Here is a 23222-nt window from a genome sequence, read left to right as displayed (position 1 = left end):
TCAACATCCACTGTGATTGAGTATTGGGTCGGATATGGATAGAAGATCAAATCCGCATTCATATTGAATCTAAAAATTTTTATATCTGATGACAGGTTCAAAAAATCATAATGACATTGATTTTTGAAAATCAACATCATAGTTGACATCTAAAGTTAATTATTAATATAGAGGATATTTGATCCTCTAATGGGTATGAGAATAGGGATAGATATCCAATCCTTCGATGGATATGGAGGTGAGGAAGAAAGTTAATACCCAATCAGTGAACTCTAAGTAAGGCAACATTAGGTGTGACAGTGTTGGACAATCCAGTACATAAAATTTCTATCAATATATATCTAAAAAAAAATCATATAAAATATATTATACACAATCTTATCATACATTGTAAGAAATTATTTTCGCGTCTCAAATCCATAATCACAAAATCGTATCACAGTAATTTCATCTTAACCATTTGTATCTTTAATTATCAATTTATCATAATAATCACTATTGTAATAGCTACAATTAATATCGATTCAATTTAATTAAAAGAATTTTTTATATAAATAATTTTATATTAAAATATTCGACCATCGAGTAATCCTTGTGTTCGATAGAATGCCGACACAAGCAATAAGGAAGACAGTCGCGTTTTCCCAGTTGTTGCATTACATACCCAATTCACAGGAGAAGGCCACCTTTGTATCGTGTTTCGAGTGCGAAGTGGCATAATAGCTAGCGATATCAAGGTTGAAGAAGCTTGAGAATGCAAAGCAAGTTCAGAAATGGGAGAAAGAAGAAGACCGGGACAGAGAAAGAACATCAGTCAAGGTTGAAGAAGCTTGAGAATGTAAAGCAAGTTCAGAAATGGGAGAAAGAAGCCTGGGACCAGACAGAGACAGAACATCAGTCAAGGTTGAAGAAGCTTGAGAATGCAACGCAAGTTCAGATATGGGAGAAAGAAGAAGACCGGGACAGAGAAAGAGCATCAGTCAAGGTTGAAGAAGCCTGATAATGAAAAGCAAGTTCAGAATTGGGAGAAAGAAGACTGGGACAGAGAAAGAACATCAGTCAAGGTTGAAGAAGCATGAGAATGCAAAGCAAGTTCAGAAATGGGAGAAAGAAGACTGGGACAGAGAAAGAACAACAATCGACTAAGCTTCTTAATTCGCACTTCATGAGCAAACCAAGAGAGTGGAAGAAGACATACTGAAAACCAGTCCAGTACATTATTTACGACTGACTGTACATGAAGAAGCTGATACATGCATTTCAACCACTGAAACTGTATCGTTCCAACCGCACAAGCAGTCCGCATTAGGTCCCGGGGATTATAGTATCGACATCGGAATTTACATGTTTGATCGAGGAGTGCACGAGTCAAGGCCAGCTCTTCCGCTTCGATCGGTGCAGCAAAAGCTTGTTCCTCCACCGAGCTGTAAAAGTCATCGTCGTTAGTTCTGAAAGTCGATTTAAGAGTAGCAAGTTCAGACAGTAGTTTTTGTACCAGCATCTTTGTATCTTTCCTCGACCGCAGCAATCAGCATGTTACGAATCAAATCGAATTCGATAGCTTCGTTGCAAGGCTGACCGTCGGGCCTGCCAGTACCAGAACATATATGCTTATCGTCGACAATCTTGCTTAAGTTATATCTATCTAAACTTCTATGTGTTATCTATCGAGTTCTGTGAATAAAGCGCGGTCGTGTGATAGAACAGCTTTCACTGCTAACTTTGTTGGCTCAGCTATTTTCATTCCATCCCTCAGTGCAAGATCTTTGTTGACTTGTATAGGTACCTGAAAGAGAAGAGTGAAAAACAATTGCCTCAATCTAGATATCAGGACCATTGATACATTACTCCGATCCGCTCATACGAAAGTGGCCTACTTAGATTCGTATTACTACGATACCATAGGTTCGTGCAAGTTCATTCTCATTGATTTTCTATCATACAAAACCTCGTTTGAAACGAACATCCTAGACAGTAATTGCTTGTTTTGTCCATAACACATTTTACTCATCCTTTCATAAAAACCTTGATTGTCACTTAGATGAAATCACAGATGTAAAGCAAAGAGATTTTCCTTTTTTTCGAAGAAACCAAAGGCATGATGAACATGGTGATGAAAAGAAACAAGTAGCAACTGAAGGTCAGATATCAAGGCGGAGATCGTAGGAAACAAATCTTACCTTGCATCGGACAGCCATATTAATGGCATCTGAAGGTCGTATATCGAAGCTAATAGTCTCGTTCTCGCTTCCGACCTGGACATCAACATACGATCGGTTAAGATTTTCTATTTCCTAAAAATAATTAGTTTCGCAATGACATTCTTATGAGTTCGAGGAATGATACTTGCCTTCGTCAGATACAACTTTGCAAAGTAAGTTTCTTTCACTCTCTTGGTGATTCTAACAAGGTGTACCTGTAAAAAGATGTCTCTAAGTTTACAAAACTAAAGAACAAAAGTTAACTGAATCTTGAACAAGTCGAAAAACTGTTCCTATACGCCGGCATAATATTTATTCGAGAGCAAGAAACACTCTATTCTGATTTAACTTACAGTGTATCCCATCTTCTCAACCAATTCTTGGACTACTTCATACATGGTCGGTCTCACCTTCGAAAGACAAATTTTCGAATTAGAATGAAAGTCTTCATAATTCAATATCGTAGCAAATCTTACCAGCTGAATCCGACAAATTGCAGCAATTAGCAATACACTCGACATCTCAACTACAAAAGCAAAACTTCTTTAGGGCAACTTTCGTCAAATTATTACAGTCTTGACAGGTAGGAAAGTGCATACCAACTAGGAGAGGAAGCAATGTATCACTTCCATCTTCTACTTTCAACACGATAGCCGGGTGAGGAGGATAGTAGGGCAAGTTTCCTGCCTGAGGGTTATTATGAACACATCTTAGACACCGGCCATCGTGCATCTTTATCACGAGGCCATCCAATTCACTTCTTGCCTCGACTACAAACAAATAACCGAAATATGCTCAGATTCATCAACATATGACAGCAATTCATTCGTCATCATCGATCAAACATCATCCAGTCCTAACAATAAACTTCACTTCTTGCCTCGACTACAAACAAACAACCGAAATATGCTCAGATTCATCAACATATAACAGCAATTCATTCGTCATCATCGATCAAACATTATCCAGTCCTAACAATAAACTTAACAATCTGTTTCATTTATGAACTGATAAGTGCATTGCAACAATGAGTAAATATGGCAGGAGGAGAAAGTTTGTGAATTTACCGGCTTCGATGACAGTAGAATTCACGAATTCCTCATCGTTCTCGTCGAAGTTTCCAGCTAAACTGCCATTTCCATCAGAAGAGGAACTGAAAATACAGCAAACAGCCCAAGTCTTCTTTTCACAAGGTCGAACAAAAAGTTCACATGTTCTTGTAATACTTTTGAGTCTACCATACGATCCAAAAAAAATACTTCGAAAATTTCTAGCCTTTGCCGGGTTCATGCTCATGTTCATGTTCGGTAGAGGAGCAAAACTTGCAACATGATTTGCATGTGCAAGAACACTAGGTTGGGAAACAACTGATCCCTTCAACATTTGCATCTCAATCCCTAAACCCTACACCAAGAGCACAAACACCAGAAAACCTAATTTACAAACAGATTCACAAACAGCAGTAAGAACTTTGCCTGGTTTAGGGCACAGAGGGGAAAGGAACAAAAAGGTGTTCTCTCTAATCCTTTTGCTTAATCAAACTTACCTGAAAAGAAGCTCCAGCTTCCAAACACCAAGAACTAGAAGAGGCACTAGCAAAATTTATTTACAGCAGCTGTTTTGGAGGAAAGGAAACAAGCAAAGGACAAGAACAGGACTATATGATTGTTGATGCTCCTGATGATCTTATCCTCTTCGCTGAAATTACCAAAAACACCAGGCTCATCGAAGAAGGTTTAGTGCAGCATGGCGAAGGTATTGTGGTCATTTTGGGATGAAACCAGGGGCGGTGGTTTGTCTCCTACCATCTAGAAGTGCAGTGGCATCAAGAATCAACTACCAAATAGCAATTAAGAATTGATAATGATCAAAGATTAAACTTCAATCAATCAATCGGAATACTAAGAAAAAACTTTTTTTTCCTTGTGGGAATAAAAGTCCATCGATCAGACTTATCAAAATTATCTCCTTTTTTATCTTGGAAAAGGAAAATCTTTGATTCGAGGGGTAGAATTTAGCAGAAATATCTGGTGGTGATGATGATGGATGGGCCAGGCTTGTGATAACTGCAGATGAGGAAGGGGATAAGTGATTGGAAAGGTGGATTGTTGCTTTCCCACGGCCATCGTTGGTTTGCCTTCTTATCATCTCGGGGGTGTCATCATCGCTGGGTCCCACTAATGGATAAGAATCTTAAAAAAGTCAAAGTCTGTTGGATTTTTTTGCTTTTCTGGGCATAAGTGAGACGGATATTAGAAGTGTCAAAAAAATAAATATGATCCGTCGATCTGAATCGATTAAAAATTATTAAATTTGGATTGAGTATAAATTGGATTCATATGAATTTAAGATTTAAGAATTTTTTAAATTAAATTAAATTTTATTTTAAAATTAAGATGTTTGAATAGAATGTTAGTATGATAATAATAAAATATTAAAATAAAAATAAAAAATTATAGAAAAAAATAATAAATAATAATTAATTTTTTCTAAATTATTCAGATTGATTGGATTATACGAGTTTAGATTTAAAATTTTCAAATTAAATTCAAATTTAGATCGGATTCAAATTGAAATTTTTTAATAATATTTTATATTTCAATCTGATCTATCTAAATTGACACTCATCAAGACCATCCTTTTATTTTTAAATCATCACCTACTTTAATTTTTTTAATTAAAAGATGCCCCACTTTATTATTTTATATATTTATCTAAATATCATCTAATATTATTATTTAACATTATTATCTCTTTTTAAATCTTAAAGATTAATTTCTAAATCGGTCATACAAAATAGCAACTACTATTTCATAATTAATACAATGTATCCGATATATTTAATATTTAAAAATATTTATATTGTAGCAGTTATGATTTCATAATTACTATAATATGTTCTATCGATTCAAAAATTAAATAGAAGATTTGGATGAAATAATACTAAAGTATATTTAGATAAATATAATGATATTTAATAAAGTAGAATGTTCTTTTTTGATAAAAATTTAAATCAACGTTCTTTTTGATAATTTGATAATAAAGGATATCTTTTGATTTTTATTCTACTTTTTTTCTATTTGTATGGGCAACAAACCCTAATTATTTATATCGCTTTAACTCCTCTTTAAAAATTACTACAACATTTTATCCCTTGTTTAATACTTAAAATACTACTTTCCTTTGAATAGTATAAAATGATAATGTCTACTCTGTCGTGAGTAACTGTAGTTTTTCGATTTACCTCCTCACAGATAGTTATAAAATTGACCATGTGAAACTGCTGGGTGGCGGATTCTATCTTTTTGATAGAGAGTATAAAATGATATTTTAGATATTAAATTGTGATTGGAATGTTGTTTTAATAACTTTAAAAAAAAGACTTTTATCTACTAAAAATGAAAATTAAAACCAAATTATAAAGTCTTCCAGCCTTATTTATTTTTTATATATTGTTTCATTTAAAAAATTAAAGTTAAAAGGATAAATAAAATAAGTATTTATAATTAACTTTTTTATACATTTAAATTTATTAAAGAATAACAATATAATAAATATTTATTTTTAAAATTTTTTATTTACATACCTAGTAAAATAATATTTTAGATGAGCAGTATAGTTAACTCCAAAACACAAATTAAAATAAGAGTATATATTCATGTAAAGATTCTTGAAGATTTTGATATGATTAAAATGAATTAAAAAAAGAGTTAAATATATTCATGGAATAAATACAATGTATGTTTGTTAATTTGAACCATTAAACCACCTTAAAAATTTAGGATAAAATTGATAGAACAAATAAGAAAATAACCTCATTTTATAAACTCAACTCAATGATAAATATGGAAATAAATATTTTAAATAAAAAAAAATAAGTTATGAAATTTATTCTTAATTTATCATATCTACTATATATACCAAACACATCAACTATGTGTCTCTATGGATCTTTAATTATAGTTGATCATAAAAGCTTGACTAATGGTTGATGATCAAAAATAAGAAAGATGAAGAAGAAATTTAAACTAGAAGATGATGAAAGACAAAAATTTAGGTCACCATGTAAACTTGCTAATGAGCATGATGATGTTCAATTAAGGCAGTTGCATGCTTTTGCAGTTGGAATCCAACTCAAAAGACACTCCACTTTGTGATTTGCAGTGAGTAGGTAGTTAGGTTTGCCTTCCCTTTTCTCAAAATCTCTTGGTGGTTAGGTTTGCTTGTTTTGGTTCTTGGTTTGTCTAGTCAAGTCAGTCAGTTTCGCTATCATCCGGTTCTTAGTTTTTGAGTAAATTACCACTAGGATAAAACTCTAGGATAAAACTCTCATAAACATATATAGATATGATCTTACTCTACAATTATCAAAGTGCTTTAACTTTAAAAGAGCTTGATGGACTAAAATAGATTGCATTGTTTATCTAAGATTATGAGGAGTCCAAATGAAGTATGAACCTTATATTATCTAGTCGACTGATTGACGATAGTGAATGCATCTTTAATGCAACCATGGCCTCTTTAAGACACTAGGGGACCTCAAAGGTCCATCTAGTGGCACCTCAGTGCTCTCACTGTCTTCTTTTTCCTCCCATTAAAACTCTCTTTAAGAATAGTTTAGAAAACATCACTTTCTTTTGTGCATGTTCTTTTGGACCAAAATGAGTATAATAGATCTAATGCAGTCTGATTGTTCTGTAGAGCTTCATATTGACAAAAGTTTCATGCAACAAACTGTTCTTTTATATATGTATATATAAAAAGACTTTTGTCTTCGATTAGTGGCTTCCTACTTTTTTCCAAAATGGTGAGCTGATTAAAGGCCAAGGCACCTTGTTTTTGTTGTGGGAAATGTCTCTGATTGCTGTCCTACTGAACAAACCTGGATGTTTCCTGCCCAAGTGGCTCTTGCTCATGCATTGAATTTCACTAGTTCTTGAAACAAAGGACAAGAGAGTGCTAACTTGTTGAAGAACACTTCTCTATTAAAAACAGATTCCAAAGTAGAGTGTGCTCTATGAATTCCTCTATATCATATTTTCAGCTATTTTCTTTTATCATTACTAATTAAATTTCTTTTAGCCTTATTCTTCTTCGGTTCATGTAGAAATTCTAGAAGCAAATGGTTTAAAAAGTTGAAACTAGAGGAATCATCCAAGAAGATACCAAATCAGTCTTTTCCTCTCAATTTTTTTCTTTTTAATTCATTTAATTTTCCATTGTCTCCTCCTTTTTTCTCTATAAATTCCACTCCCTCCTTCTCCTCCAATTCCCTTCCCTCTTTCCCCTCTTCTCCATTGCTTAGCTTCATTGAGATTATGCTGCTCTGTTCTTTGGTTGTTAGCCTTCTTCTTCCTCAAATCTAACTCAGAGAAACTCTGCCTAGATTTTGTCTGGGAACTGTGTTCATCTGATAGACCTTCAAAAAATCTAATTTTTATTCGAATTCTGGTGTAAAAATCCCATCTTGCAGCTTCATGTATCGTATCTTTCTGTTGAGGTTTCTCATTGATGTCGCCTATCCTAAGTGAAGTTCTCCTCTGCGGGTTTATGATCAATTCCACTCTCCGGCGGAGGACGCATCTTGTTCAATCCTTCTCGGTCGTCTTCCTTTACTGGTTCTACGTCTTCTCGTGAACTTTTCGCCGTCTCCGACGCCTGAAACCGCTCTGTAGTTCATTCATCTCTTCTTCTTTTATCGCGATCAATAATCGACTTCGAAACCACACAATTCAGCTGAAATTCCACCCAAGATTTGATCTTTCATAGAGGTCATCACGAATCGCGCATGGCTTCTTTTGGGACGTCGACTTGCTCGGAAGAAGGCCTGCTGGCCGTGGTGGAGCAGAGGAAGCGGAAGAGGATGATATCGAACCGGGAGTCCGCGAGGCGGTCGAGGATGCGGAAGCAGAAGCACTTAGACGGCCTGACGGCGCAGGCGAAGCAGCTGAGGACGGAGAAGGAGCAACTGGCGAGGAGCTTGAGCCTGACGCAGCAGCAGTGCGCTGCAGTGGAGGCGGAGAACTGTGTGCTGAGGGCGCAGGGGACGGAGCTCAGCCGCAGACTGCAGGCTCTCGAAGAGATCCTCTGCCTCGTGGGCGGCCTCGGCGGCGGCTCTCCGGCGAACTGGGGAGGAAACTTCAACTCCGTCGGTTCATGGGGCAGCTTCATGTGCATGAATCAGCCGATCATGGCCTCGCCGGAAAGCATGTTCTACTGCTGAGATGGCCGGAGGATGCAATACAATGCTCTGCACCGAGCTTCATGTGAAAGCTCCCTTTGGAGCCGTTGGATCATTGGATCAGGGAGAAGGGGGGGTGTGCTAATAAATTGTGTTGGTTTGGTTTAGGTGAGTTAGTCGCATCACTCGGGTCGTGATCGAACCCATTCGCGTGTGCAACTAATCGGTAGAGGATAACTTCCTACGCGACATATGCACCTTAGTAAAACGATGTGAACCATATAAAATGTATCAAATTTCATCTTATTTATCGCTTGTATATTCATGTTTGCCACACGAAACTCACTCTCCACACACGGGGATGGAGGCAGGAGGGCGGTTATCCATTCAATTTTTCAGCGCAAGAGATGTAGGATACTAACTCTTTTGAGATCATTCGATAAAATTGTCCTTACGATAACACATATAATTAAAGAAATTATTTAAAATTTTCATTTAATATATATTAGCTTACTAAACATATATACCTAACTAATTTATGTGCTAAAGGATATGAATTGCTTGGTTCATGGTGAGAAATTTGGTTTAAATATAATGATGGATTAAACAATAAGCATGTCCATTAGTGTGATAGCTAATTAAGAAAGAAAGCAAATTAGGTTTGTGATCTCAGATAATCACTATTGTTGAAGTCCAACTTTGCTAGCTCCTTTATGAATTTGATTAGAAGAGTGACCTTTCATAATTGTTCCCCACTTGATCAATTAATACTATTTAATATTGAGGTATATAGTTTTTTTTTCTAATTTGTCTATTGGATAAATCTGAAGCATAACTTATGTATACTAAAAGTTGACTTCTAGAATATTTTGTCCATGATGGAATTCGAATTCGAACCTTCTTATTTTATACCTTAGCTCAAGTAGTCCATCTATGAGCTTTATTTTTTAAATTGAACAAAATAGATCGATTTAATTTGAGTTAGCTCGGTCTTTTTTTTTTACAATGATTATAATTAAGGTCACTTAGTTAGATATAATATAATATTGATAATTATATTTCCAATTCTAACTCGTTGATGAAGTGTTTTCTATCAGACTATTTTGTGAGAGTGTTGTTATTGTTGTTGCTGTAATCGATCTCAGGTCAAGATTGATTAAGTTCGGGTTGACTCAAGTTTGAATTTTAATATTTGATTAATATGTTAGTAAAGAAGTTAAGTAGGTCAAGATTGATCTAAATATTTGACGATGATATATCGAAAGTTTAATGGAAAGTTGACAAGAGAAAAGTCCAAGTGGATCAAAGTTGATCGGACACTTGATAATCGGAAGTCCAATGAAAAGTTAACAAGAGAAAAGTCCAAATGGATCGTAGAGGATCGAAAACTTAGCATGAGACGAAAAGTCCAAAGTCCAAGTGGGTCATGGAGTATTGGACACTTAACATGAGACGGAAAGTCCAAGTGGATCATGAAGGACCAGACACTTGGTAATGAGGGAAGTCCTGGCAAATCAAGGTTGACAGAATGTTAGACAACGGAAAGTTCCAACATGTCACAGATGATTGGATGTTGGGTAGAGAAAGTTCTAGCAATCAAAGTTGATCGAATGTTAGACAACGAAAAGTTTCAACAGATCACGGATAACTGAATGTTGGGCAGAGGAAGTCATGGTAGGTTGAAGTCAATCAAATACCGAGAAAGATATGAATTCAACCTTGAAAATGTTGAAATTAAGGTTAACAATAGATTGGTTAGGTTCACAATAGATTAGCAAACCCTAAACTCGAAATTCTGGATTTGTTGCTTGGGCAATCGATTGGACCAATCGATTGACAGCTTATTGGCAAGTGAACATAACATGTTGGAATCGATTGGAAGCTATCAATCAATTGGGGCAATCAATTGACCAAGCAAAAATAGTCGTTCTGCAGGTTTAAACTGTTGGATCTGATGTGAGCGATCAATTAATGAGTAAGACCAATCGATTGATTGGCAGAAATCAGTCCGAAGAACATCTCTTTAAAAGAGGATTTTGTGAAGATTTGAAATACCTATTTTTTGAGGGGTTAGAGATGTGCTGTTGCATTTTCTACCATCAAGAAACTATTTAAAGCAACAAGCAAGCTTCCAAAGAAAGATCTCATATGTAAAGTTTGTTTTACTTTCATTTGCTTTTGTATTTGTCTTGTTGATTGTGTTCTTGTAAGAATGAGTTATAAGAGGCTTCTCCACCTTTAAAAAGCATCTAAAAAAGAGGAGTTCATAGTGAAGATAATAAGCTCGAAGTAGACCCTTAGATTAGTCGCTTCAAGGAGATGGATACTCAAGTAAAATTTTAAAATTATACATATGGAGTAACGTCTGTATCAAAATTTTCATTGCACATTCAAACGACGAACACAAAATTAAGACGAGAAGTAATTAAAACTATCACCCCTAGTTCGCACGAGTTATTAATTAGTTAGGTTAAAAAATATTTTTTTAAAATAATAATAATAATAATATATAAAATCTTGTTTATATATTAATATGAATCAAAACCACACTAAATAATGAAACATAAAAGATTTATAATCATTTATAACATGATTGGTATCATCTATAGTTCAATACCACCTTTAAATACATCTTCAATGCATAGATTTATATCTTCCAAATCTTTTTTATTTAATAAATCAGTAATTTACTCAATCACTCCTGTAAGTTTTTCAAATACCAAATTTCCAAATGGTTTTCCAAACCCTTTCCTTAGTTGTAATTGTCTTTCCTCGCTCTTTGTTTGATTGACGACTCGTTCTATAACAGGCAACCAGAGGCGGATCTAGGATAGATAGGGAGCACATAATAATTATTAAATTATTTGAGAGAAATTAAAAAATTGAACCAACTCAAATATTAAGATAAACTATCAAAAATAATTGAAGAGGTGATAAATTTAATTATGACATTGTCACCCTAACCTACCTTACAAATTTTAGAGAGGGAGACCCCCTCCAGACCTTAATTAGGGCTGTCATGGAATCGCGGTTGAGCTAGGTCGATCGCTCAGCCGCCTAACAATGATTTCACAATTAGCTTGGTTGAGATGTGATTAATTTCACAGTTAGCTTCAACTCAGTTGATTAGGCAGGAGGTAGGGTTTCAAGCACACCACAGTATGATAATTAATCAATAATTAATGAGTTTATGGAATAATTAAGTAGAATTTATTTATATATTGTTTGACCTTGTCAATCAGTTTGAGGAAGAGTGTGAGTTTTAGAGATAAGCCAAACCCCAATATTGAATTAATTAATTACTACTTCTTTTTATAACTTGTATCAATCACAATTCTTTTCTTCTCTGACGACACTACCTAAACCCTAATTTTCTGATTGATCAAAGTGACCCATATCATAATTAACCTCATAATATATATATATTATTATCCAACGTGACTAAAGAACTTGATGGTTAATTAAAGGTTAACCAAGATCTCGTGCTTCTCCATCTCTTTCTTGCACAATTTCCTCACTAAATCTCTTTCTCTTTCTTGTGATTCTCACGCCAAGAAGAATTGCAAGAGTAATCAACTGCAAAACTTTCCTACCTACTGCAAACTGGAGCCAGTAACTCTCTTTCTCTTTATTATATATATAAATGCAATCAAAGAACCTTCATCAATTCACAGTAGAGAAACTCACTCAAACATGTCTTCTTCTTCTTCTTCTTCTTGTTGCATAAATATTGTACTGGTAACAGTAGCTTTGCTCACTGTTTCGGGGTCGTCTCATGCTCAGTTGAGCTCCTCCTTCTACGATGAGTCCTGCCCGGGCTTGCCCGACATCGTCCTCGCCGTCATCGCGCAGGCTCAGCTGTCGGATCCCCGGACGCCGGCGAGCCTCGTCAGGCTCCACTTCCACGACTGCTTTGTGGATGTACCAAACTAACTGTTGATCTGTTTCCCGCCGGCGCCGTAGTACATGCACACGTAGATGATCCATTTGTGGTAATTAATTTTTGTGTAGGGTTGCGACGGGTCGGTGCTGCTGGACGACAGCGAGACGATCGTGAGCGAGAAGGGTGCGACTCCGAACAAGAACTCGGCCCGGGGGTTCGACGTGATCGACGACATAAAGAGCCAAGTCGAGAGTTTGTGTCCCGGGGTCGTCTCGTGCGCCGACATCCTCGCTTTAGCAGCTGAAGCTTCTGTCTTCTTAGTGAGTTTTCAGCTTGAACAGGATTTTTCAGTACTGCTCTTAATTAGCTAACCCTAACCCTAATTGTTGATATTTAATTATCTAGTCAGGAGGTCCATCATGGGACGTCCCGATGGGAAGGAGAGATGGCACCACTGCTAATAAGGATGGAGCCAACAACAATCTTCCTACCCCTTTCGACACACTCGATGTCATTCAATCCAAGTTCTCCGCGGTCGGTCTCGATGACACTGATCTTGTCGCCTTATCAGGTAAATTGTAAGATCCGATGGAATCCATATATATCTCCAAAACGGTATGATATTGTCCACTTTGAATCCACCCCTTCATAGATTTTATTTTTGGACTTTACTTCAAAATGTCTCATATCAATATAGATATCTACATCTTATATAACCTCAGTATGTTTTCTATATATTTCCAATATAAGAACTTTGATTTGTATCCCAATAATAAATTGTAAGATCATAGAAGGTACTATATCTAAGGATCTAGTGTATATAGAAATTCAATGGATTATATATCTTTTAAAATATGAGATTTCGAAAAAGAATCTATTGAATGCAGAAATAATCTTAAGCTACAAGGACTACTAAAACAAGGGCTAATTGTTGTTTGTTATCATAATTGAAGGAGCTCATACATTTGGGCGAGCACAATGCAAAAGCTTCAGCAGTCGACTCTACAACTACAGTGGCACTTTGAGGCCTGACCCGAGCTTGGATCCCTCCTACTTAGCGATGCTAGAAGAGAATTGCCCTCGAGGAGGGGTTGGGACGACACTCAAGGATCTCGATCCCACCACGCCCGATGCCTTCGATAACTACTACTACTACAACCTTCAGAATGGCCGAGGCCTCCTCCAGACCGACCAAGAACTCTACTCTGATACCAGCTCTCCTATAGCATCGATCATCGATCAGTATGCGAGCGACGATGGCAGCTTTTTCTTCGAAAACTTTGCTGTGTCCATGATCAACATGGGGAGCATTAGCCCACTGACCGGAAGTGATGGGGAGGTGAGGTTCGATTGTAGGAAGATCAATGCAGGCTAGCTAGATCGATCAGAGACTAGTTTAAGCATAAAGATCTATGAGTTTATTTGATGATTTCTTGTGTGGATGTCTATAAATATTGATACTTTTGCCAAAAGGGTGCGTTCTACTTAATTTAAAAAAAAGATATAGGTTGCTTGAAGTATCATTTGTCTAACTCAAAATGTACTTAATGACGATTAATTAATTGATCGATTGGAATCATATTCAACCAACTAGAGTCGCTTCTAATCAACTACCTAAACGGTTGATGGCCATTAAACATCTTTGACTAACTCAAGGAAATGTCAAAAAAAAAAAATTGCAATCAATTGGAATTTGAGATCTTAAAAGCCTTTTATCAAAAAATGTTGGATGGTTATTGAAGGATCATAGAAACACTTTTTTTTTTAATTTTGAATCCTTAAAGAGCAATAATAATAAGCATTAATAAACATTTTTAGTAAAAAATAATTAATGATTATCAATTATTTTTTCTCTAATCGATTAATTTCATTTTCAATCAATCAAAATGTGATAAGTAGATTAAGAGACATTTTAAAAACCTACGAATACACATACACCCTTTCCTAAATGCATTCTTTAATAAAATATTAAATTTCTAAACCCTTTGATTTTTGCTGATTACTTTTGTAGAAAATATTTTTTTATTTATTTATTTTAATTAAAAACAGATATCATAAATTATTATTTTAGAGAATATAATTAACTAATTTAAGATATATTAAGAAACATAAATGGATGATCCAGCATCATAAATTTTTTAAACTCTTCAAATGTAATATATCTTAGATGAAATTTAAACTCTCGTTGTCCAAAGAGTCTGTCTCACCTCTTACCATCACACCATAATTTCAAAGGTTACTCTAGTTGATAGACGGAACGAATGTATCCATTTCAAACATCATAAAATCCAAAGCATTAATAGAACACATTGCAAACAAACAGGCAAAGACTCATTTAAAATGCTATGGAAAGATCTTTTTTAATTTCAAAAGACACATCTAGCAACTGAACTCAGTTTGGCAGGCAGGCTAATTGTTGTCAAAGTTACCAAAATAAATACAACAAGCACAATGAAGGGGAAAGGAAAGGAACAGCTAAAATTCTAATGACTTTGAATAGACAAATAGAGTAGATTAATCCTTGCCGAAATCTGCATTATAATGAGCACTCGATTCCAGCTTCTTGGCTTCATTCAGTTTCCTGACTGCCTGAGAAAAAAAAAAGACAGTAAAGAAATTTCAAGGAAAATGATATTATTGAAACGCAAAGACTGGGACAGCTGATGTTCCGGACTTCTAGTTCATATAAATAGCTATTATGTTTGTAGAGACACGATGAAAGAGTGGAAACATTGATCATTTTCGACAATATTCCTTGAGAAGAAATTTCATCTTGTTTCTGGTGCACCTTGGCAAGACAGGAAAGGTGGGGTGCATGGAGCTTTTCAGATTTAGAAGCCCTCAAGGAAAAGATACCATGTCAAGTCGATTCTACTGAAAGTGCAAGCTCATTTTTATGCAGAAGCAGCCAAATTTTGGTAGTGCTCCCAATGAAAGAGTCGGGAATTTGTGACATTCCACTGTGTTTGCCTGCGGTGAAGAGTGGGAAGAGAAGAGAGGAAAGGAAAATAAATCCAGCAACCCTGTTTAACTAGGTAAAGGAAAAAGGAGGGAAGAAAATATGAAATGTTGAGATTATCCTTTGTTTTCATCATCAATCTCACCCTTGCACTACCTGAGACCTTGGCACCGCTCATGACCTTGTCTGCCACCAATGACCTCGCCCACCAACCTCAATCCCCTCAACAACCTCATCAGCCATCTGCAGCCTTGTCTATCATTGCAATTCTGCAATGAGGAGCCCACAATTTTGCACAACTCACTCTGCAGAAAGGGAAAGGAGACCTTCTTCCCAAGTTCTTACCTAGTTAGGCTCTCTTACCTTGGCATGGGTATATCCTCTTGAGCAGACGAAAGCGAAAAGAAACAAACGGTAATAAGGAGGGGAGAACAGAAGATTTTCTTTACTTAGCATATCTGAAATAGAAGGAAAATGAGAAAACTTGACAGAACTAACTCTTCAATCTTGTCATTCTTGAGCATGCCAGCTCAAATTAGCATCTTCACCACTTTTCCCTGCTCCCACTCTTCCTTCACTTTTGGAGGTAACCAAAAAGTGGAGCAAAGAGCCTTATTTTGCTCCCTTTACCCTTTGTACTTTTCTTCTACACAGTAAATAGATGAGATTTCAGCTATTTTCTCCATCCTTTCCTTCATCTTGGCTAGCTTCCCTTAAATAGAGACGCCCCTTAATGTGCCAAATCAAAGCACTTTTTAGAGTAACTTTTATCATGTATCATACTGTTGGATTTATTAAAATGAAGCAATCTCTAAGCAGAAGAGCAAGAAATCCAATATTTATGTGCCTGAACAATATAAAAATAGACTTCCACTAGCAAAGAAAAGCTATGCTTTAACCTAGTGATTCTGAGTACCATCAACTAGGCATTCATCACCAAGGTGTCTATTAAAATTAATGATAAAATTTATGCAGGTAGCAGGGTGGGGATATCATTAAAAACAATCATGGTTTCCCACTTTCTCATACCAAGACTCATAATTTTCACAAGGATAACTTACCTTCATGAAGTCTTCATGGATAACATAGTCACGTTCTGCTCTAATAGCTGACATACCAGCCTCTGTACATACATTCCGGAGATCTGCTCCATTAAAACCCTAAAAAAAAAAATTGGAAGTTCACCCATGAAACATAGATTTTGGTTAATGCATAGACACAGTAGACAGGAAAAGTACTTTGTTTATCATCATAATATGGCACCAATTATTGAGAGTATAATTACCTCAGCAAGTTTTACAACTGCCTCATAATCAATCTCACCATGTTTTGCTATACCAGCAGCATGGATCTTGAGAACTTCCATCCTCCCCTGTTCATTTGGTAATGGGATCTCAATTTTTCTATCTAGCCGGCCAGGTCGAAGAAGAGCTGGATCCAGAACGTCAGGTCGATTTGTTGCCATAATCATTTTAACCTAACACCATTAGGAAAAAAATGATTGAGGAACATAATCACCCTAATCAATCAATCAAGTAATACTCTGATTTTCACCAAGGCTTTCACATGAACATATAGAAAGTGCCCATCTTTTTATAATGCTACTGTACTAAAGACAACTTTTTGCCTACATATGAGTGCATTGGCTCATCATCTATTATTGTGTATACTATGGAGACGATTTTGTTTATATTTTACAGAAACCCAAACTTGTTGCATATTTCCTACACGAGTGCAAATTTGATATACTTCATAGTTCACACATCAAGTTACCATCTTCACTAAAATCTGAAATGTCATCAGGCCCAAATACATGTCAATTTGTTTCATGCTGATTCCATATATAGGATTCATTGGAGGTTTGTTCAACATTATCAACTGAACTCACTAGAATCCAACATGTCACTTGTTAGAACCAAAAAAAACTATATGCATTAATCATATAATATACTGCATATTATCAAAGAAGATGAATTATCAGGATGTTGTCGCCCACTTGGCCACTTATAACACCACACAAAGAGTAAAATAATAACAAACATGAATTTCTCGAGGCCTCTTCTTACTAGCTATAGCAATGAATCTTATATCTTCCTTTGAGAGAGGAAAATGATTGTTTAGGCACTTCCATTCCCAATCTTCTATTAACTTTATGGAGATTTGATGGTTTAGGGTTATTGGTGACTATCTGCTAGAGCTATATGTCTTTAGAAGGATCAAAAAACAATGAAGACTACTACTACTACTACTACTACTACTGTGAACTCAGACAGACTCCAATCTTCTAGCAACAGCACAATTTGATGATAGATGGAACAACCTCCCAGCTTGTTTATCATAGCAACCACAGAGGCTTTTGTTCCTAGATATTCGCTGAGGGAGGGTTTTCTTCATACTGTTTTACACCCTTATGAGTCAATCACTTCTACCAGAGGAAGTTAATGATGCAAAAGAAACTTTAAGTTCAAGCAGAGTATGAAATTAAAACCAAGAACAACACCCACACTCTTTTAGTGACAGTTTCAGAAGGCAGTAACTTAACAGATTGCAAATAAAAGCATAATGCAATAAGTGTGTGTTTCAAATGATTATACTGAAGCCTAGATGTAAGGAGAAATAAATTAATCTACTTGCAAAGGAGTCCAGCACCACATAGTAATCTCAAATGATTCTGTCTTTGTGGAGCATAAGTCTAGTTAAAGTCCATCTCTAAGTACCATGTTTCCAAAAAATGCTATAGTCAAGAAATATTCTTCCTGTGCTACAAATTTGAACTGTGCATCAATCTTAATAATGTCAAGTTAGTAAAAACTCCCTTAAGGGGCAATTGCAAGCACTAAAAAGTAGTCATGGACATTATGAAGTTTACCTTCCCTAATTGATCAAATCCATCAAGTTGATTGAGCAGTTCCATAAGGGTTCGTTGGATCTCACGATCGGCACTGGTTCCCTCACTGAACCGACGTCCTCCAATTGCATCAATTTCATCCATGAAAATAATGCAAGGCTGAGAATACATCCACAGATTAATAAATGCCAATGTCCTTATGCAGGATAATATTCTTTGATATGCGGGGAAAAAAGGCTTATTAACATTTCGCTGAGTTAGCCAAAACATATTAAACCAAAAATAAAATGTAGAAGGGGCTGAGAAAGATGTATACTTGGTGTTCACGTGCATAGCTGAACATTTCCCTGATCAATCTTGCACTTTCACCTATATATTTGTCGATTATAGCACTTGATACAACCTATGAATAGAAAAAGGTTACTATTTTGGAAAGAGAAGTTATTAAATTCTCTTAAGTTATAAACAACAACAAACCTTCAAAAAGTTTGCATCTATATTACTAGCAATTGCTCTGGCCAGCAATGTCTTCCCAGTTCCTGGAGGACCATATAGTAGGACTCCCTGCATTAGTGATATAAGCTTAAAAAGAGGCCATAAGATAACATAATAGTAAAAAATACACAGTTCTATCCCTTTACAAGGTCAATTAACTGGAGAGAAAAATCACAAGATTTGGTTATAACACAAGAAGAAACTTAGTTAAATTTTATACTACCAAACTAACCTTTGGAGGCTTAATTCCTACTCTAATGAAAAGTTCAGGATTCATGAGAGGCAACTCAATTGACTCTCTCAGCTCCCTTATTTGATCAGATAGTCCACCTACAGCAGAATAGCTAACATTTCCAGGATCTTCATGGAGCATGTTATGCACAACAGGATCAACCTGCAAGAGTAAAAGTGATGGTTTATATTTGCACTTCAAGGTGCATCACAAGAAATAGAATGATGATTCTCCAAATACTACTGCCTAAATAAAGTCCAAACATGCATGACCAACCTCTCGTGGAAGAGCACGCATAATAGTAAGAGTAGTCATGTCAAGAACAACCCTAGTTCCAGCTGTCAGCTTCTCCTTGTCTACTTTGCTCCTGCAGCCAACAACATACCTAGGCCCACTGCTTGCCTTAACAATGACTACAACATAACAAGAAAATCAATGATCTAGAGCTTAAGGTTCTTAAATCTCTTCAAGCCATTATATAACTCATTGCAGGCTTAAATGATTAAATGTTTGATTGTTTGATCAAACAAACCACTTTAAATAACAAGTTTGTTTACCCTTCATAAAAAAAAGTCCTAATTGACCAACTAAACATTCATTAATAAAAAGCAAGACTAACAAGGATTTACAATCAATCGTAGGCAATCACAATTGGCGCAAATGAAAGAATAAGAAACTTAGTGCCCTCAGACATAGCTTTCACTCATTTGGGGTGAGAGCTAAGGAACAAAGGTTTTGACTAAACTAATCATCCAGATCTACAATTTAAATCACATGTAATACATGCTACAACTACAAATGCAAATACAATAGATTTAAGGATATGCAAACAATAAATAGGATAGAGACTTGTCTGGAAAATAAAAAATAGTCATAAAAGACACCAGAAAAAGAAGGGGCAGGTCCAAGGCTGCAAAATTGTCCTCTCTGGTTTGTATTTCAGGAAAGAAATGCAAAAGAAAACTGCTTGCAATAATATAACATATGATACAATAAGTGTAATTGGTTTATACTCACAACGCTCATTATCAAGTGGCCTAAGAACCTCTCCAATTATTTGCCCAACACTTTGGAGAGACTTCAGATCATCTTCGGTTTTACTGAATTCCTTCTTTGTGGTCTTCAAAGTCTCCCTTACTGCGTTATGATGCAACAAGAATTCATTACAGTGCCACAAGCATCACCAGATGGTAACAGTAAACAGTTAAGAATTCAATCGCAAAGAGCAAAATTTAGTAGGCATGTAATTTTTTTTTTTTGATAATCCTATGGGATTGTACTGAACCAGTGATATATGTGGCCCTTGGTTGTTTCAACACCATTGTATGTATTCTAAAACAAGCAGAGTTAGAAGTTGCTTCTAGTGACATACGGATCTATGAGGCCAAACGAATACCCTTTGTTAACTAAAACCAAAACATGAACACATGAGAAATGCGATGGACAAAATGTGAGTTTGCATTTGATTGTGTAATTAAATATGAGTATCATTGTAGCAAAAGGTGAAATCTTATACCCCAATGGCTCCACATGGTCGGTCCGACGACCATTTATGAGGAGGTAAATAAAATAAAGTAACAAAGAACCAGCTAAAAGAATATTTCCTCATCCAAAGTGCAAACTTCATTGATTTTGAAAAAAAAAAAAAACTCAATAAAAATTATTGCAATGCGAGAAGTTTTAAGTTTGACTGCATTAATATAGCTAAAGGGCCTTAAAGCAACTCAACCTTTACACTGAACATGTATGATGAGCCATACTAATCATTGTTGGTATAAAAAGTGGAGGGAGACATATAAATAAGCATGATTTATTTAGAATCTACAAAAAAATATCGGGTACTCTACCTATCTCTTCACAAGAATAAAATTGCACTGGCATGCATCCACTTCATCCACCTTAGATAAGTAGGTCGTAGATGCTACAGGAATATAAAAGAGAGAGGACTAATCGGCACTTATGGACACACTCCGATTAAGGCAAATCCAACATTTTTCACTGTACTCGATCGGAATAATGGAAAAATTAGTAAAATCTAGCCTTGTCAAGATTAACTGGAACAAATGATCATATGAGAATTCCTATTGTAAACTATATGCTATATTGTCTTATCAGTTCTGATCCTTTGCATAAGTGAGACATAGTTCAAAAATAATGTCAGAGATTCTTGTAAAAGTTTTTCTTTCATGTGAGAAAGATAATTATTCGTTATTGATTTTCAACAAGTGGCATAACCACTTGCCCAAACTTTTCATATGCAATAAGTCAGCCGTAACTCCTGAGATCTTGTAGGCTTATGATATAACACGGAACCTTTCTCTGGCCAACAAAATTTTCTAAACCTCAAACAAATTTGACTTGTCTTCTTGACTCTTCATATGTCCATTCTGATATTCAACAATCCTTAAACTTATGGACGTCCAAGTAGCCGCTTTTCTCCGAAACATTATGTATGACTTAAACCTACATGTGCGAACAGACTTGTTTGCCTGAATAGTATGCATTATGCCCTCTTCCAATAGATCATAACATCTCAAATCCCTTTTGTGAGTCTTCAGCAGTTCTTCTATGGCACAACTAAATTTAGCGATTGTTTCACCCCTAATATCAGGTTCCTCGGTAGAATATCCAAATACATTCACCGGAAGATATCTCAGTAGGAGAAAATAGATCCACTGACTGACTTAAACATCTAGATTTCTTGCTTCGTGCGAATTCTAGCATCAAATTCGTTTTTTTTCTTCAATTTTTATGTTTAGCCGTCAGGAAATACAACTTGTTAAAGCAACCTAGGGGGAAAAAAACTAAGATCAAAACGATAACTTGCATCCCAATACAAAAAACTGATTCATCATACCGAATCGAAGTGAAAACGAGGATTAAAAGAACGTAATAGAAGAAAAAGATGGAAATACACACCCGTCCGCGCCCTGGATTCTAGCTCCTTGTGCTGGAGGAGCTTCTTGCGGTAATCGGCCACCGTGTTCCGGCGACGAATGGCGTCGTCTGAGGCGTCTACCATCTTCGTCCTTTCCCTCGAGATCGAGATCGAGACTCAGACGGCGCTTTTGGTCCTCGCTCGAGAGAGAGAGAGAGAGGAGAGATGGCTTGATGCCAAAGAAAGGACCATGGTTTAAACTACCCCTTTCCTTATTGGACTTGGGCCCGTTAAAACTGATCCGATTTGCTTAAAATTCGGAGCGGGCTCATTCGTGCTGGATCAAATCCATTGCCTTTTTTTAATTAAAAAAAAACATTTTCAGGAACACTAGTGTTTTATTTATTTATTTTTTAATATATATTTTTATAATACCAAATGAACTGTATTAAGCTATATATGTTTCAAATTTGTTTATTATAGGTTTTTCATTTACTATGAGCGTTGCAGATGTATTCATTAGACGAAGAGGATCATTCACCTCTAACATTAATTAAATAAAATTTGAATATCTAAATTATTATATATATATATATATATGTTAAATATTGTTATCCTTCTTATCCATATGATCGAATATTACGTGGTAAATTGATTCAATATTTTTTTTTTAAAATTTGAGTTTAATATTTTAAAATTTAAAGATGAAATTTATCCAAATCTTATTTTAAATTCTTAAAAATTGAGAATTGAAGAAAAATAACAAGGATTGCCTATGAGTTATCCATGGATGAATGAGTAGGATAACCGATATATATAAAATGTCCAAAAATGATTCGAGATAAGGATCGTATCCATGCATAAGCAAGTGAGATGGAAGAATACATCTAAGAGAGTCCACGTGGATAATTATAAAAGAATTTGAAAATTGAAGTCTTGAATGATACGGGGAAGCATAAGAGGCCACGTGGCAGATGCAGAGTGCTGATCAAAAGGGAGTTATCTTAGCCTAACACAATAAGTAGTTTGGGTGAAGCCTTTGGATCTTGAGGTTGGGTTGCATAAGTATAGTTCGACCTAAATCTAGCACAAAGGGGAGGGCTCGATCGTGTGGATAGAACATGTTTTGAGTACGTGAGTGGGTGTGCCAGAGGTACATAGTGAGATCTTTGTTTATGCAAGTACCTGTTATAACATGTAGAAGTTATCCAATAGTTACTATAACGTATTTAAGATGAGTATAAGATTTAAAATTTAGATTTTACGTTATGTAGAAGTTACTTAGTAGCTGCTACAACATATTTAAGTTGAGTTTAAGATTTACAATGTGTAAAAATTATTCAATAGTTGTTATAATATGTAGAAACTATTTGAACGCTCCTACGTGTTTAGGATGAGTTTAAAATTTATGATCTCTAAACACTATTATATCAAACTACTATTTATTGTTGGATATTGGGGTCTTAAAGGATCAATACGATTTTAGGCATCTCCAACAGGGGATATTTGATGGGGATATGCGATTGGAAATCACCGGGTAAAAAA

The 23222-nt window shown here is 35.6% G+C and overlaps 4 protein-coding genes across 4 annotated transcripts; 2 read left to right on the top strand and 2 right to left on the bottom strand.

Annotated features, from left to right (window-relative positions):
• Positions 1-1166: 1166 nt before the first annotated feature.
• Positions 1167-4016, bottom strand: LOC141846368 (bifunctional nuclease 2-like). Its single transcript, XM_074734388.1, has 10 exons — positions 3748-4016; positions 3269-3605; positions 2801-2971; positions 2678-2727; positions 2555-2611; positions 2351-2416; positions 2181-2255; positions 1667-1786; positions 1496-1589; positions 1167-1424 (listed from the first exon to the last, which is right to left on the bottom strand). Exons 2-10 carry the CDS (start codon positions 3588-3590, stop codon positions 1369-1371), a joined length of 1011 nt encoding a protein of 336 aa, XP_074590489.1. The 5' UTR covers positions 3591-3605; positions 3748-4016; the 3' UTR covers positions 1167-1368.
• Positions 4017-7463: 3447 nt separating this feature from the next.
• On the top strand, positions 7464-8549 carry LOC141845987 (bZIP transcription factor 44-like). The gene has a single exon (XM_074733967.1). The coding sequence runs from the start codon at positions 7990-7992 to the stop codon at positions 8422-8424; it is 435 nt and encodes a 144-aa protein (XP_074590068.1). The 5' UTR covers positions 7464-7989; the 3' UTR covers positions 8425-8549.
• A 3523-nt stretch (positions 8550-12072) lies between these two features.
• On the top strand, positions 12073-13729 carry LOC141845986 (peroxidase A2-like). Its single transcript, XM_074733966.1, has 4 exons — positions 12073-12303; positions 12394-12585; positions 12671-12836; positions 13219-13729. The coding sequence occupies exons 1-4, from the start codon at positions 12076-12078 to the stop codon at positions 13638-13640; spliced, it is 1008 nt and encodes a 335-aa protein (XP_074590067.1). The 5' UTR covers positions 12073-12075; the 3' UTR covers positions 13641-13729.
• Positions 13730-14599: 870 nt separating this feature from the next.
• LOC141845985 (26S proteasome regulatory subunit S10B homolog B-like) lies at positions 14600-21887 on the bottom strand. Its single transcript, XM_074733964.1, has 10 exons — positions 21719-21887; positions 19817-19936; positions 19076-19212; positions 18800-18961; positions 18550-18636; positions 18389-18475; positions 18094-18231; positions 16510-16701; positions 16286-16384; positions 14600-14854 (listed from the first exon to the last, which is right to left on the bottom strand). The coding sequence occupies exons 1-10, from the start codon at positions 21819-21821 to the stop codon at positions 14780-14782; spliced, it is 1200 nt and encodes a 399-aa protein (XP_074590065.1). The 5' UTR covers positions 21822-21887; the 3' UTR covers positions 14600-14779.
• Positions 21888-23222: the final 1335 nt, after the last annotated feature.

The sequence above is a fragment of the Curcuma longa genome, chromosome 15, assembly GCF_044706935.1.
Source record: "Curcuma longa cultivar G26 ecotype Majalengka, Jawa Barat chromosome 15, ITB_CL_G26_1.1, whole genome shotgun sequence".
In the NCBI taxonomy this organism is placed as follows: Eukaryota; Viridiplantae; Streptophyta; class Magnoliopsida; order Zingiberales; family Zingiberaceae; genus Curcuma; species Curcuma longa.
The sequence above is the reverse complement of the archived record's forward strand: the minus strand, read 5'-3'. Positions and strand labels throughout refer to the sequence as shown.